The sequence below is a fragment of the Phacochoerus africanus genome, chromosome 15 (genome assembly GCF_016906955.1).
Source record: "Phacochoerus africanus isolate WHEZ1 chromosome 15, ROS_Pafr_v1, whole genome shotgun sequence".
Classification (NCBI taxonomy): domain Eukaryota; kingdom Metazoa; phylum Chordata; class Mammalia; order Artiodactyla; family Suidae; genus Phacochoerus; species Phacochoerus africanus.
The window spans coordinates 89,929,736-89,945,646 of NC_062558.1; the positions used below are offsets into that span (position 1 = coordinate 89,929,736).

At 47.9% G+C, this 15,911-nt stretch overlaps 1 protein-coding gene across 13 annotated transcripts in view; it reads right to left on the reverse strand.

Annotated features, from left to right (window-relative positions):
• Positions 1 to 15,911, reverse strand: part of ARHGAP22 (Rho GTPase activating protein 22) — a 218,772-nt gene that overhangs the window by 67,130 nt on the left and 135,731 nt on the right. Inside the window, exon 1 of one of the 13 annotated variants that reach the window (XM_047759997.1) lies at positions 12,266 to 12,565. The exons of 11 other annotated variants lie outside the window; for them this stretch is intronic. In XM_047759997.1, the coding sequence (XP_047615953.1) occupies positions 12,266 to 12,317 (52 nt within the window). In that variant the 5' untranslated portion in view covers positions 12,318 to 12,565. Of the gene's footprint in view, positions 1 to 12,265; positions 12,566 to 15,911 lie in introns of those variants that run through there. One more of the 13 variants, XM_047760002.1, reaches the window with a different exon arrangement.

Sequence of the window (15,911 nt, forward strand, 5' to 3'; positions counted from 1 at the left end):
GTAGAGCTGCGCCAATGAGGAGGAAAGACTTGAGAGGTCTCCAATCTCTCATCTCTGGCTGACTTTGGGTCTCTCCACAAGCAGGAAGTGAGGATTAAGTCACAGTCATAAACTCTCTAAGCCTTGAAGTTGTGCCTCCAAACACACACACACACACACACACACACACACACACACACTCAGCAAAGGGTAGAAGATTTATTGGTTTAAGGCATTTAATGGTATCTCTGACAACTCATTAGCTGACCACTAAACTAATCAAAGATAGACTCGATGGCTGTAAACTACAGATTTGAGAAATTTAGTCCAGGAAAGTAAGCAAAGAGCTACAACAGCAACAACATCAAAAGCAAGGGACAGAAGGGAATATAATTTGCAAAGTTGCCACTTTATGTTATATACAATGCCCACTTTTCAACAAAAGATGACAAGACACACAAAGAAAGAAGAAATCATGGCCCATACACAACAAATAAAAGCTGTCAATAGAATCTGTTCCTGAACCAGATGTCAGACTTACTAGATTTCAAATCAGCTATTATAAATATGTTCAAAGAAACAATGTCTAAAGTAGAGAGTTCCCAACATGGCACAGCAGAAACAAATCTAACTAGGAACCATGAGGTTGCAGGTTTGATCCTTGGCCTTGCTCAGTGGGTTAAGGATCTGGCGTTGCCATGAGCTGTGGTGTAGGTCACAGATGCGGCTCAGATCTGATGTTGCTGTGACTGTGGCGTAGGCTAGCTGCCACAGCTCCAATTAGACCCTTAGCCTGGATACCTCCATATGCCACGGGTGCAGCCCTAAAAAGACAGAAATACACACACACACACACACACACACAAAAGAATTAAAAGTAAGTGTAACAATGACATCTAACCAGATAGAGAATATCAATAAAGGGATAATGATTATAAAAGGAATCAAGTAGAAATTCTGGAGTTCAAAAGTACAGCAACTAAAATGAAACATTTACTACAGGCACTCAGTGCAGATTTGAGCTGGCAGAAGAAAGAATTAGCAAATTTGAAAATAAATCCACTGAGATTATGAGGAGGAAAAGGAAAACAAAGAAAACTGAACAGAGCCTCGGAGACCAGTGAGACATCATCAAGTGTACCAAAATACATATAATGGGAGTCCTAGAAGGAAAGGAAAGAGATCGAAAGAATATTTGAAAGAATAATGGTTGAAAGCTTCCCAAATCTGTTGGAAAACATTAACATTATACATCTAAGACTCACAATGAGCTCCAAGTATAATAAATTCAAAGAGACTCATACCCAGATATACCATAGTCAAACTGTCTAAAGGGGCAAAATGATTCATCACATACAAAGCAATAACAAGTAACTTCTCATCAAAAACCACGGAAGCCAGAAGGCAACAGGATAACATTTTCAAACTTCTGAGAGAAAAAAAGACTGTCAACCAAGAATTCTATATCCAGCAAAACCATCTTCAAAAATGAAGGAGAAGGATTTCCCTTGTGGTGCAGTGGGTTAAGGATCTGATGTTGTCACTGCAGTAGTTTTGGTTGCTGCTGTGGCATGGGTTCGATCCCTGGCCCAGGAACTTCCACATGCTGTGGACAAGGCCAAAAAAACAAATGAAGGAGAAATTAAGACATTCCCAGATAAACACAGAGAATTCAGTTCTCTGTCCCAACAGGTCAGTACCACAAGAAATTCTAAAGGGAGTCCTTTAGGTAAAATCAAAGGACATTAGATGATCACTTGGATCTACATGAAGAAATAAAGAATAACAATAAAGGGAACTAAAAGTAAATGTAAAAGACAGTATAAATGTATTTCTGTAGCTTTTTCCTCTGATTTAAGAGATAACTGCAAAAAGCACTACTGACAAAACTGTTGATGTATTTATAATGCATGAAGATGTAATAAGTATGGCAATAATGGCGCAAGAGAGGGAGAAGGAACAGAGCTATATTGGAGCAAAGCGTCTGTATACTACTACAGTTAATATAGTATTAATCTATACTGGATTATTTTAAATTAAAAGGCTAATTATAATCCCCAGAACAAACAGTAAGGAAATAACTTAAAAATACTGTAAATAAACAATAAGGAAATTCAAATGGTACAATAGAAAATATCTATTTAATGTAAAAAGGAGGCAGTAATGAAGGACTAGAAGAACGAAAAAGACATGAGTCATATCGAAAACAAAATAGCATAAAGACTGGCATAAATCTACATTATCAGTAATTGCATTAAATGTAAGTGTATTAAATACTCCAACAAAAAGTTAAAGACTGACAGAATGGATTAAAAAAACAAGCTATATACTGTGTATAGGAAACCTTTAGATTTTAAAACACAAGTATATTGAAAATGAAATGATGGAAGAAGATATACTATGTAAATGATACCCAAAAGGGAGATCGAGTGGCTATACAAATATTGAACAAAGCAGGCTTTAAGACAAAAATATTACTGGAAAAAAACCAAGATTTTATAATGAAAAAAGGGCTGATCCAGCATGAAGACACAACAATTATACACAAATATGCCATAAAAACAGAGCTCCATAATTCATGAAGTAATAACAGAATTGAAGTGAGATTCAACATTAATAGTTGGAGACTTCGGCACTTGGCTTTCAATAATGGATAGACCAGTCAGGCAGAAGGAAAGGAACAGAACACTTGAATAACACAAGGAACCAAGGAGGCCCAATTTATAGGAAACTCCACCCAACAAGTGCAGAGTACACATTCTTCTCAAGTGCACATGGAACATTTTCTAGGATAGACCATCTGCTAGATGATAAAGCAAGACAAATATTTAAATGGGTTGAATGAAACAAAATATGAAAATACACTCACCAATTATTAAATTAGAAATCAGTAAATAAAGGAAATTTGGTGAATCTATAAATATGTAGAAATTAAACAACTGATTTCTAAATAACTAAAGAAGAAATCATCACAGAAATTTAAAAAACATTTTCAGATGAATGGAAATGAAAGCGCAGCACATCAAAATTTACGGGATGCAGTGTGCTTAGAGGAAAATTTATAGCTCTATGTACCTAAAAGAAGAAAGGTGTCAAGTCAAAAACCTAACCTTACACTTTAAGAAACCAGAAAAAGAATAAACCAAACCCAAATCAAACAGATGGAAGAAAATAATGAAGATTAGAGTGGAAATAAGTAAAACAAAGAGTAGAAAAAAATAGAGAAAATAATAAAAACAAAAATGTGGTTCTTTGAAAAGATTACCACATTTGACAAAGTTTAGCTAAACTGACTAAGAAAAAGAGGGTAAGATTTGACTACTAAAATCAGGAATGAAAGAGGGGACATCACTGCCAATCTTACAGAGTCAAAAAGGGTTACAAAGGAATAACATGAATGACATTATACCAACAAATTAGATGATTCAGATGCAAAAAAAAAATTCCTAGAAAGACATAAAGTATCATATCAAAACCAACTCAAGAACAAATAAAAAATCTAAATAAACCTTTAACAAGAGAATAAGTTACAATTAAACCTTCCCCCAAATAGTTCACCAATGAATTTTACCAGTCATTTAAAGAAGAATTACTATCAGCTAGTTCCACTGGTGAATTCTACCAAACATTTAAAATTTTAATACCAATTATTCACAAACTCTTCCAAAAAGTAGACGAGGGACTGGCTCCCAAATCCTGTGCAGCCAGTATTCCTCTTACAACAAAAACAAAGACGCTGTAAAGAAATTCCAGGCAGAGCTTCCGTGTCTGCCCGCTTGCATCTCTCACAAGCGTCCTATATTAATAATCTATTTCTTGCCTATCAAAAAAAAAAAAAGAAATTCCAGACCAGCATCCTTTATGAATACAGACACAAAAATCCTCAACAAAATACTAGCAAAATATGATCTAAATGCTTATCATTTGATGAATGAATAAACAAAATGTGGCATAATCATACTACAGACTATACAGCCTTAAAAAGGAATGAAGTAGTGATAATATGCTACAACATGGATGAACCTTGAAAACAGTATGCTGAGTTAAAGAAGCCAATCACAAAAGGCTATATATTGTACAAAAGTATACAATTTAGTGGTTGCCTGGGGCTGCAGGACAACGTCAGGGGAGGGCTGTCTCAGGAATGGGAAGTGACTACTAATGGGATTGGGTTTCTTTTGGGGGTAATAAAATTGTTCTAAAATCAGATTTTGGTGATGGTTGCAAAACTCTAAATATACTAGAAATTACTGAGCTTTACAATCTAAATGAATGGATTCTATGAGATTTGAAATATTTCTCAAAAAAAGCTGTTTAAAAGTCTGGTGATTGGGAGCTCCCGTCGTGGCGCAGCGGAAATGAATCTGACTAGGAACCATGAGGTTTCGGGTTCAATCCCTGGCCTTGCTCAGTGGGCTAAGGATCCGGTGTTGCTGTGAGCTGTGGCGGAGGCCGGCAGCTACAGATCCAATTAGACCCCTAGCCTGGGAACCTCCATGTGCCACAGGTGTGGCCCTAAAAAGACAAAAGACAAAAAAAAAAAAAGAGTCTGGTGATGGGTGTTTGGGGGAAGAAGCCAGCAGAAGATGTAATTCAGGCACAATATGCATTAGCTACACAGCTGCGTTGGGGCAGGAAAGATAAGGAGAGCTATTTAGGGGTTCACTTCCCTTGGATGCTCCCCATTTTGGGCCCAGGATTCCTGAAGGAGCAAGGACCTATGCTGCAAGTTCCTGCAGACTATGAAGATGAGAAAACACACCTTGGGCATTTTCTTGCCCTCTCCCTGCAAGAGTTCAGGACTCTTGAGGTCTCTGGGAGACTTGCTGCCCTAATAGCCAAGGTTAAGGACTTCAGGCTCCCGCAGGTTTAGCTTCTCTTTGGGGCCGTAAGTCTACCCCAACCCCAGGGCCAGCAGTGTTGACCATGGCGATGTGCCGGTTAAACAGACCAGCTCATAAACTCTGTCGGCTGACCTTGCTGTCTCACACGCCCATCACCCACCTGAGCCAGTGGGAAAAGGCATTTGACCTTCTGATGCCCCGTTGCTAGGAGCACAGAGCAGTTCTGAGTTTCCTCAAAAAATCACCTAAGGTTCAAGCTGACAGGGATCTTAGAGACCATCCAGTCTTGCCTGTTTCCCTCAAACCGAGGCTCTGAGTGGTAACCCAGCTAGAAAGGGTCAGGGCTAGGACTACCATCCAGCTTGGGTCACTATGCTTGTCCCCATTCACAGGTGGGGATGCAGAGCCTCAGAGACATGAGGGGTGGCTTGGGGCCCCCGGACTACCATCTGGTTTTCTGACAGCCCTGGAGGTCACCATGCTTGTCCCCCTTCACAGGTGGGGATGCAGAGCCTCAGAGAGGTAAGGGGTGGCCTGGGGTCCCCTCGTTAGGAAATGAAACCAAATCCTCTGCTTGAGGCTGGTTCCCTTTTGGAAAAAACCCATAGGATGGCTGCCCCAGGACATCTGAATGGGGAAGAAGCAACAATGAGGGACAAGAAAAAAGTGTGACCCATGCAAACCTTGAGCTACAGACAGGAGGCCTCAGGGCTCTGGGCCATCAGCACAGTCCCTGGAGCACGAGGCTCAAACATTCTGACACATCCTTCCAGCCTCATATGCGGCCTCTCCAGCTCTCCTCCACTGCCCTAAAGGCCAAGTCAGACATAAAGGCTTCCATATCACCTGGCTTCTGCCAGCCTTCCCAGTGAAGAGCAAAGGACAGGGCCTGCCCTGCTTTCAGGGAGTTTGTGGCTCACTTGGGGAGGGGACAGGTTCTGCAAACTGACACATATTTACTTAAGTACTGTGATAGGTGTTTTCAAGGAAAAACACAGGATGGTATGTGAGCAAATAACAGGGGTCAGGGAAAGTCTCTCAGGAGAGACTGATGCCCAGGCCCAACAAATGTTGGGGTCCTCAGGTCAAGAGCAGGGACTTCAGACAGAGAGAAGCATGGGTGACACCAGAGCAGGGAGAGGACTTGGGGACACAAGGAAAGTGAAAGCAGGTACAGTGTGACTGAAAGCTGGTGACCATGCTGGCCGCCTGTGAATGGCATTGAGAGTTCACTGTGGATGTCCCTGGCGTCCCTGAGCGTTTCTGAGCAAGGACCAGCGAGGGGACCCTGTGGGCCACTGGAACAGTCACTGGCTGGGGCTGGAGGATGGACTGGAGCAGGGAAGGGTCCAAGCAGGGAAGGCCCCTGCAGTGGCTGAGCAGCAGGCTGGTGGCTGGGACCAGGAAGCTGGCAAGGATACAGACAAGCAGAAGGATTCAGATGCATTTTGGAAACGGAACTGGCAGGACTGAGCAATGGCCAGCTGGAGGAGGAGGAAGTTGAGAGTTTGGGTTTTGCCAGATTAGCTTTGGCGGCTCTCTAGTCCAGGGACACCCCCCCAGGAGGGATCGAGTGGGTTGGGTGCTCAGAGCGAGGCCAGAGCTAGAGAAACCACTCTGACTCTAAGATGCTGCCAGCCAGAGGGCTGAGCGGGTGGGGGCAGAAATGAGTGCTCAGAGCACCTGCTGCTGTTGGCCCCTGGGAGCAGCGGCAGGTAAGGAGCAGCAGCAAGGAAGGAGCAGCAGCAGAGAAGGAGCAGCAGCAGGGAAGGAGCAGTGGCAGGGAGGCTGCGGCCCCACACCCACCTCTGTGGGCCTGGAAAGCCCTTCCCTCTTTGCTTTGTTGTGCTGGCCCCTCCTCCTATGAGCCCAGATCAGGCATCCTCTAAAACAGCCCCCCAGAGCGCGCAGGCCTGCTGTTCTCCCTGCATTTCTTCTGGCTTTCAGCCTCACTGGCTGTTTCCTGGGTCTCTCCTGAGCCAGGCTATGTGCACATTGAGGACAGATACTGGACCTTCCCCGACTCTTTATCCCTGTGTTCCAGAAGGGTCCACAGATGATTGCTGAATGAACAGCCAGAAGCCTGGCTGGAGACTGCCTATTAGCAATCTTGGAAGATTTCATGAAAAATGGAAACTTCTAGAGAAAGTGGGCCCAAAGATGTTTATGAATAGAATTTTACGCAGGAAGACCAAGCCTCCTTCCTGGGCAGCAAGGGGCACCTCTGTGTGCCCAGCCTACACTGGACCTGGCAGGGGCAGCAGCAGGGTCCCTGCCCAGCCCACTGGCCTATGCACCTCAGCCACTAGGCACACTGATGAGCCCTTGGTCCACTGGGAAAGAGACAAGGGACACAGAGTCTACGGCCAGCACCTCACTCTATCACTCAAGTGACAGGCAAAGTGAGGCTGGACTCCACCAAGTGGGCTGCCTCTGGGAACCCTGGGCATCAGGAGATGCGAACAGGGAGGTGAACCCAACTGTCTCCTCGGCTCTGCTCCACCCACTGCTCTCTTGCCAGTTTCTCTGCTGAGTACGGTGCCAGATCACAGAGGTGACAGGATGACTGCCAGCAAGGAATGACAGATCCACACAACCAGGTACTGGAGAGACTGAAATGAACAGAGCCCACAGGCCAGGGTCTCAGAGGTGGCTCCAGCCACCTTCCCGGGGCCTGACCCCTCTCAGGCCCGAGTGAAGGCACGGTGAGAGGGTGTGAGGTGTGCGGGTCCAGTGAGGTCCAGGCTGTGTGGTGGGGGGTGGGGGTGGGGACTGGAGAGGGGTATCAGGCAACAGCGGCAAGGCAAAGAACTGGGCTTTCTTCTCACTGTGGGGCCGAGATGGGGTTTGAGGCGGAGCATAAAATGACGGGAGCCATGCCTGGGATGCTGGCCTGGGCAGTGGACTAGAAGAGGTGAGGATGAACTTGGGATGACCAGTCGGACAAGCCAGCTCAGTCGAGATGATGAGGGTCTGTACAGGCACGTCAGTGGCCTTGGAGCAGGGATGGGGACACCGCCCTGGGCCGGATCTCAGGAGCTGTCAGCCTTTGGTCATGGGACATGAAGCGAGGGGGGCAGGGCTGAAAGCAGGGCAATGGGGAGAAGGGGCTCCAGCTGGGGTTCTGGATTCTGAGGTGGGCACTGCAGAGGTGGGGGGCAGAGGACTGGGGGGCTCATTCCTTAGAGGTGATCACAATCATTGGGGCCCAGGGTGAGCTGCCTGAGAGAGGCTTATAGACAGAGCCCAGAGGGTGAAACAAAGAGAGTTCACAGCCAAACTCGGTGTAGGGGGCGGGGAAGAACAGCTGGCCAAGGAGGTAGGAAGGGCTGGGCTGGGAGCAGGGCTGTGGGGCAGGCTCTCAAGGGCTCAGAGCCTTGGGGCTGTTCACAGGTCCAGCACCAGCACGGATGCTGGGGGTTGGCACAGGAGGAGCATCAGCAGAGGCAGGGACCAGCAGACTGCGCCTGGGGGCTGGTGACGGATGGAAGGAGAAGTGGGCTGGGCTTGGGGAGCATACAAGGGCAAGAGATTTTTTTTTTTTTTTTTCAAAAAATGTTCTGATGAGTGACTGGGGCAGGTTCGTGGGCTGACAGAAGGAGCCAGTGGAAGGCAGGACGGGAGGATGGGGAGAAAGGACACCACCGGGAACAAGATCCTGGAAGACAGGAGGGCTCCCAGTGCTGAGACCAGGAGGAAGTGTGAGGGGCAAAGGGTGGCAGCAGGGGTCAGTGTGCCTCAAAGGTCTCAGGGGCCCCCAGTCTGCCCTGCCCCCTCACTGGCCTTGAACAAAAGCCGCCTCAGTGCTGCACTCCTGTACCACTTCTTCCTCCAAGAGTCAGCCTTGGGCCACGATGCACAGTTGAAGAAAATGAAATCTGTCACCGAACAGACGCACCACAGAGCTCTACACAGCAGAAGCATCTGGAAACGTTGCCGAGAATCAACAAAATCAGACAGTGTCCTCAGAGTTCAGAGCCAGTTCGCTTGTCCTCTGTTTTGAGGAGGGTGTGATCCTTTCCTGCACATCTACACTCGCTTGCTGAACTTTGGCTTCTGCAGAAGCACCCAGGACCTGGGAACCCTCCATCTGTAACCATCTCTCCTGCATATGATAGTAAACATGATGCACATCACGGTATATCACACCCAGAAAAGCACCTGCAGCAGTCCCTCCCCAGGGTCAGGCTCCACCACCAGCAGGAGAGCAGGTGTCCCCTGAAGAGAGGGCTCCCCTGGAGAGAGGGCTCAGCTTTGGAATTCAGAGACATGCTGACTAGAGCCACTATGGTGACTCTAGCAGGTGATGTGCTCTCTCTTTATGGGATTTATTATTTGAGCTTGCCTGCTTTATCAACTACATATACTCTTACTCAGGGACGACATGGTCAAATATCCTGTTATAAAAGGTATAGTTTTTGCTTTTTGTTTTTTGTCTTTTAGGGCCGTACCCATGGCATTTGGAGGTTCCCAGACTAGGGGTGGAATGGGAGCTGTAGCTGCTGGCCTATGCACAGCCATAGCAACGCGGGATCCAAGTTGCGTCTATGACGTACACCACACATGGCTCACAGCAATGCTGGATCCTTAAGCCACTGAGCGAGGCCAGGGATCGAACCTGCACCCCTGTGGATGCTAGTCAGATTTGTTTCCGCTGAGCCACGACAGGAACTTCAAAAGTTTTGATTCAGAAATATCCAAGAATGAAATCGATAACAACGGCCGTTGTCTTGGGGAAATTTATACCAATGATCAATGGACTTTCTTTTGATTGTAAATAAGATATATGTACTTTTCTAATTTGGAAAGTCAGAAGGCTTCTTCACAAGTAGCTTGTAATAGCTAAATACACACATGCACACACCCACACACACACCCTTGGAAACAGACATACTGCATCACTACTATGACAACTGAATCATAGTGCAAAGCAGCATTTCTCAAAGTGTGTTCCAAGATGTGGATGCTGTGAGATGTTCCATGAAAGGCAGGTTGCCTGGGCAAAAGTATGGCAACTGTATCTACCATCCACCCGACTTAGAGATGCACAACTACACCAATGTGCTCAAAGTTCTAAGAAGTCTTGCAGTGAAAAACCTTCCAAACTTTGATAACTCATGATTTCTAAGGTTATGACTAAGGAAACCTTGCCCCCTGTTTGCAGCAGAACTCATCTGCAACAATGGTCCATACCACCTCCTGCCTAGCCAGACTGGCCACGAGGATTCAAATTTGTTAAATGAGGCAACAACATTTAAACATTTGGAGATTTTTACATTAAAAAGCCAAACGTCTGCCTTCCTTGAACTGCAGACCATCCTTGTTGCCTGCCAGTGGCTGGCTGCCCGCTCTGGACAGGGCAGGTGCACTCTGGCACCCCAGCGCTGCTCAGTCTCTCTCGCTCCAGGCTTGGCCAGCGCTGCTAATTTACATGGGCGTTGGGACTGCTCCCAGGCTGCTGTGGCCAGCTGTGCCTTAGGGTGGGTGGGAGGATGGGGGCAAACCAGGAAACACTCCTACACCATGCCTGTTCCTCACTTGGTGTAGCCTGGAGTCCACAGTCTCAGAAGACAACCCTAGCAGGAGATTTCCCTGGCTCCCTTCTGGGGCTGCTAGTTGAGTAAGTACCCTGCCAAAATAAGGCCCTGCAGGTCCACCCTTATTTCTGGGACTCAGGCTCCACCTCCCTGCAGGGTTTACTAAGAAATGATCAGGAAAGATTAAAGCTGCTCTAGCCCAGCTAGTCCCCCAGTGAAATCCTTCCTGCTCTCCTGGCTTGCCTCTAGCCAGCATGCAGCCAGCCCCTACCATCTGAGTCCCATGGTGGCCCTAACAAGCCAAGACCTGCTAATTAGTCCTCAGTCTCCTCCTTCCAAACGTGAAGCCCCCACATGCAAAATTCTTTTTGCTTTTTTTTCTTTTAGGGCCCCACTCAGCTGCATATGGAAGTTCCCAGGCTAGGGGTCGAATCTAGCTACCGCCACCGGCTTAACACCACAGCCAAAGCAATGCATCTGTGATCTACACCACAGCTCATGGCAATGCCAGATTCCCAACCCACTGAGTGAGGCCAGGGATCGAACACATCCTCACGGAGAGTTGTCAGATTCATTTCCGATGCGTCCTTCTTTTTTCTTTTTAAAATCAAAGCTAGGAAAACTATTGCTCTGGGGCAAAGAGAACCGTGAGACTATTAATATCTGGTTTAGGCTGCAAAAAGTCTCAACCACAGATACCATCTCATGGCCAGATTAACTGGGCTCTTCTCTCGTAGCTCTATAAAATGGGATTAAGTGTAGGGTCCTATCAAGTTTTGTTATAATTATTACTCATGTTATGAGCTACCACAAATTGGTTTGTGAAACAACCAATACATCTGTGCCATCCTCATTATCACCTGGATAAGAGTCCTTCAAGCTGCTTGAAGCATTCAACACTTTATCAGGCCCAAAATATACTTTTCAAGGAACCTAGACCTGGTGCCCATCCTGGTAAAACCTGCACTTACTTTATGGTTTTCAGGCAGGGCTTCCCAGACTCACCTTGTCATAACAGTCACTTAGGGAAATCCATAAACACACAGCCTCACAGCCCCTTCCCCAGGGCCTATCCAGAAAGAAGGTCAAGGTAGGTCCGGGAATCTGCAGCTTCATAAGCAGGGGAAGGGGCAGGTAGATTTTAAGTCCAGATGAGCTTGGGAAGCGCTGCAGTAAAGGGTTACATCACTATGTTTCTGACAATCAACAGGGACCATTTCAGTCAATCAAGGGTTAAGCTGGAAGGGCCGCTGCCCATAGGAGGCTGGACCTCAAGCAGCCGCCAACATCCTCTGCATGTTTCTCTGATCGAGCAGAGCGCTCTCCAAGTCCCCGCATTCCACAAGCAGCTCCCCTCGAGGTTCTGCCGCGACTTTTGGAAAACTCTGAGTCAGGGCCCCTGGGTCCAAGTTTGTGACAGAGACAGGCGAGGAGAATGAAAGGCCCCAGTCTGGGACGGTTAAGCCGCAAAGGTGGTGCCGGGCTCCCTTTGCAGAGGACCTGCGGGCGGGGCCAGAAGCCAGGGGCTCTGCCGCCCCAGCCTTGGACTTGGAGGACCCGCAGCCGGTGCTCACCATCCGTTCCCGGCCAGAGAGGGTGGGCGATTCCCTCCGCTCGGCTCTCCTCCCACACCGGGGCCGGGTCTTAACCCCTAGACAGGCTCCGCCGAGCAGGAGGAGCTCCAGGACGCGCGCTCCAAAGTTCGGAGATTCTGGGGGAATTGCAGCCACACCTGGCCCTTTCCATGGGAAGGCAGGTGTCGGGTGGCCTGGGAGGATTGGCAGACAAGTCCCCGAGGCGAGGCTGCCAGCCCCCAGCGGCGGCTGGAGGGAACCGGCTTCGCACGCCCCGCGCGGGAGCGCAGAGGTCCGGAGCCCGCGGCGCACGTGGGCGCCCGAGAGTTACCTTTGGGCGCTCGCAGGTGTCCCCTCCAGTCTTTGCAACAGCACAGCCCCATGGCAGCCGTCCGTGCCCGCCGCTCCGCTCCGCTGGCTGGCGCGCCGCCCGCTGCCTGCACCCCTAGAGAGGCGCGGCCGAGGTCCAGCCGGCGGGTTGTGCCCAGACCGGCGCGGGGCTGCGCGCGTGGCCCCTGGCCCGTCAGCTCCCTTGTCCTCACGCTCCGTCCCGGCCCCGCGCCACTGGCATCCCGGCCTCCGGGCAGACCCTGCTAATCAATAGGAGAACGCGCAGATCGCGCGGGCAGCGCCGCCGGCCCGCTTTTATCTCCGCGCGCCGGGGCGGCCCCGCGCCGGCTCCCTGCCCTCGCGGGCGCCCTCCCCGCGGCCCGTTACTCTCCCGGGGCGCCAAACTGTACGATCGCGAGGGGCCGCCAGGAGGCACTGTGCGAGCCGGCGCGGTCTGCGGCTCCCTCTACCCTCAGGAAGCCGTGAAGGGTGGGGGACGATCCTGGTCGACCGCAGGCCAGAAAGAAAGGTTCCCTTGCTGCGCAAGGGCGGCGCCGCCAGTCCTCCGGCATCCTCTAAGTAGTCACCTCATGGGTGACTTGAGGGTGTCTACCAGGGTCACCCCTGCTCTCAGTTTCCCTGCTCACCTGCACTTCAAAACTGTGGAGTTGCCCAGGCCACCCCCAAACCTGGTTGGGCTACATTTGGACTGTGTGACTTTGGTTTAGTCACTTCCCTTCTGAATCTGTACTCCTGAAACTTCCCTTCTGAGACTGTACTCCTGAAACGTGAGGGAAACCACACCGTTTCAGATGTCATTTGGCACAAATTAAAGGTTTGACGGTATCAAGCTATTTAAACACTTTGTTCAGTTTCCTCATCTATTAGGTGGAGAGAATAACAGAACTGCGTGCATCATTGGACCCTTGTGAGATTTAATGAATATATCTATGTGAAAATTACATACATGACTTGGGACACAACTGGCATGCTGCTGAGTGCTTTGTAAGCGTGGATTATCATCATCATCAAGTGCTGGTGATAATTTGGACAAATGGGTACCTTCACCAGGAGGATTTGCTTTGGTGCCGTCACTTTGGAAGGTAACATGCATGCTGCTTATTAAACTAAAAATGCTAATACCACGGGACCAAGCAATTCCATTTCTCAGTATGCATTCAGACCACACCCCCAGGAAAACCTGTACCAGGCTTTTCATCATAACTTTGTCTATAATTGCAAAAAAAATTGAAACCAATAAGATATTCACTGGTAAAGGGATTATCACATACACCAATATTTCCACAAAATGAAAAACTGTATCAAAGGAGGGAGATGTAGATGAATGTTTAAGATCTATGGATTCAAAGCACTTACATAAACACACACCCTCAGAATATTACCACCCTGTATAGTGCCTACTCTATGCTGGGCACTGCTCTAGGCACTTGGGCCTAGGAAAAAATACTTGGAAGGAAAACAGAAAATCAGGAACGGTCCGTTTTAGTAGTTTCTGCTGTGGTGCAGTGGGTTAAGTATACAACTGTAGGAGCTCAGGTCTCTGCAGAGGTACCAGTTCAATTCCCTGCTTGGTGCAGTGGGTTAAAGGATCTGATGTGGCCATGGCTGTGGCATAAATCACAGCCACAGCTTGGATTCAATCCCTGGCCTGGGAACTTCCATAGGCCATTAAAAAAAAAAAAAAAGTGGTTCCCTTTAGTGAGAAAGTGAGTGATAAGAATGGATTAAATGCATATGTCAAGAGAATTTAGCATTCTTTATATTTATATATTTTTTTTTTCATTCCCATGCCAGGGATTGAACCTGCACCACAGCAGCGACCTGAGCCACTGCTGCAGTGACAACACCAGATCCTTAACTTGCTGCACCACAAGGGAACTCCAATTTAGCATTCTTACAGTGGTCTAATTTCTTAAAAGGAAGATATATATACATATGATTGTGTAATTAATCTAATGAGAAACTATTTCAAGTGTCCGGCTCAGAGCAGCATTCGTAATATTAGGTTCTCTCTCATTCCTGCAGTTCCTAGGATCTGTTCCTACCTCTGAAACAGGGCTGAGGTGAACGTCTGATGGCCTTGGCTTGATTAGGATTGTTCCCTTCCGTCCCCACTCTGGTCCCATCTTGGGAAAACAGGTGGTCTGGGAGAAGAGCAGGGGCAAGGCCAGGCCAGAGGCAGAGGCTGCCTGGGACGTGGAACAGAAGAGTTAACTGTTGGGGGCGGGGTGGGGTGGGGGTGCAGGGAGGAAAGAATGACTTGGAACAGGGAAGAGCTTTTCCCAGGAGTTAAGTCTCATTCAAAGGAGAGATTAACAACAGTGGGACAGATTTCTGCCTCCCTCGCTCACTCTCCAGAAAGACCAGGGTGAGGCTTCTTCAGGGAGAGAGGAGGGTTGTCCTGCACTAGATCCGGAAAGAAAGATGTTTTCATTTCATGACATGTAGGCGGGGGTTACAAAGAGGGAGTAACTGAGAAAAAACAGAAAGACCTGACTTCTGGTTGCTGCCAAGTCATTTTAAACAGTTTTAGCACCAGGCAAGATCACTTAGTCACAGCGGGCTTAATGAGGCCCCAGGAATTCCAAGCTAGAGCTCCCTGCATTCAGGGAGAGCATGTGCGGGGAGCAAGCCCCCGGGTGATTGTCCAACAGCCAAGTCCTACATTTGGAAAGCAAGATTTAAAAGAAAACATCACAGCGGCCATTGTGGGCTGCTTGTTTATCTTTCGAAGAGGAAGTAGCGAAGCAGGATCATTTCAAATGAGCCTATTATAGAGGGTCAGCATCCCCATTGAACTGTTCAAATATATTTTGAGATACTGAACTTTTCAAAGTGGTTTCAAATATCAACTCCCAGGGCAGTTTAGGAGTCAGAACACAAGGCAGGAGCTTATAATATTATTGCCTTTGGTTTCACACACTTTAATTCATGATTATACATTGCCTTTTTTATAGTTTTCTAGTTGCGTGTTGATTCCTCAAGAGGGAAGGAAAATAACACTCACTATGTGTTTCCTACCATGTGCCAGGCAACTCACAAGTGCTATTATCTCAATTAACCATAGGACAACCCCCTTGAGGCAGATGCCATTAGAATCATTTACACAGGAAGAAACTAAACAGGGAGGAGAAAAGACTTGCCCGAGATCAATGACATAAATGGTTAGTGTCAGAATCAGGACAGATGGATGGATGGATAGATGGATGGACAGGTGGTTGAGTTGAGTTGAGTGGGTGAATGAGTGGGGGGATGGATGGATGGATAGAGAAATAGACAGATAGATGGCATTTTCCCAGGTAGGTATAGAGTCGTGGGCTACAAGTGGAAAAGTACACACTGAGGATGAAATTTGCCTGAAAAATCAAAGTCCCTGACCAAAGCTCTGCCCCTTGAATTAATCATGACCCCAAATCATTTTGAATTGAGCCCAAACATCAGGATCACTCAGTGCTGCAGGCTCCAGCTGACCTCAAGCCACCCTACACCAAAAAAGTGACCAAGGAGGTGGGGCCCTGAGACATCTTTCTGAGCTAAAAGGCTGACATCCCCTATCCATCACAGGAAAACAGAGCCAGGACCAGGGGGTGGGTATCTAGTGAGTGAAGCATCTCTGGGAGGAGGAT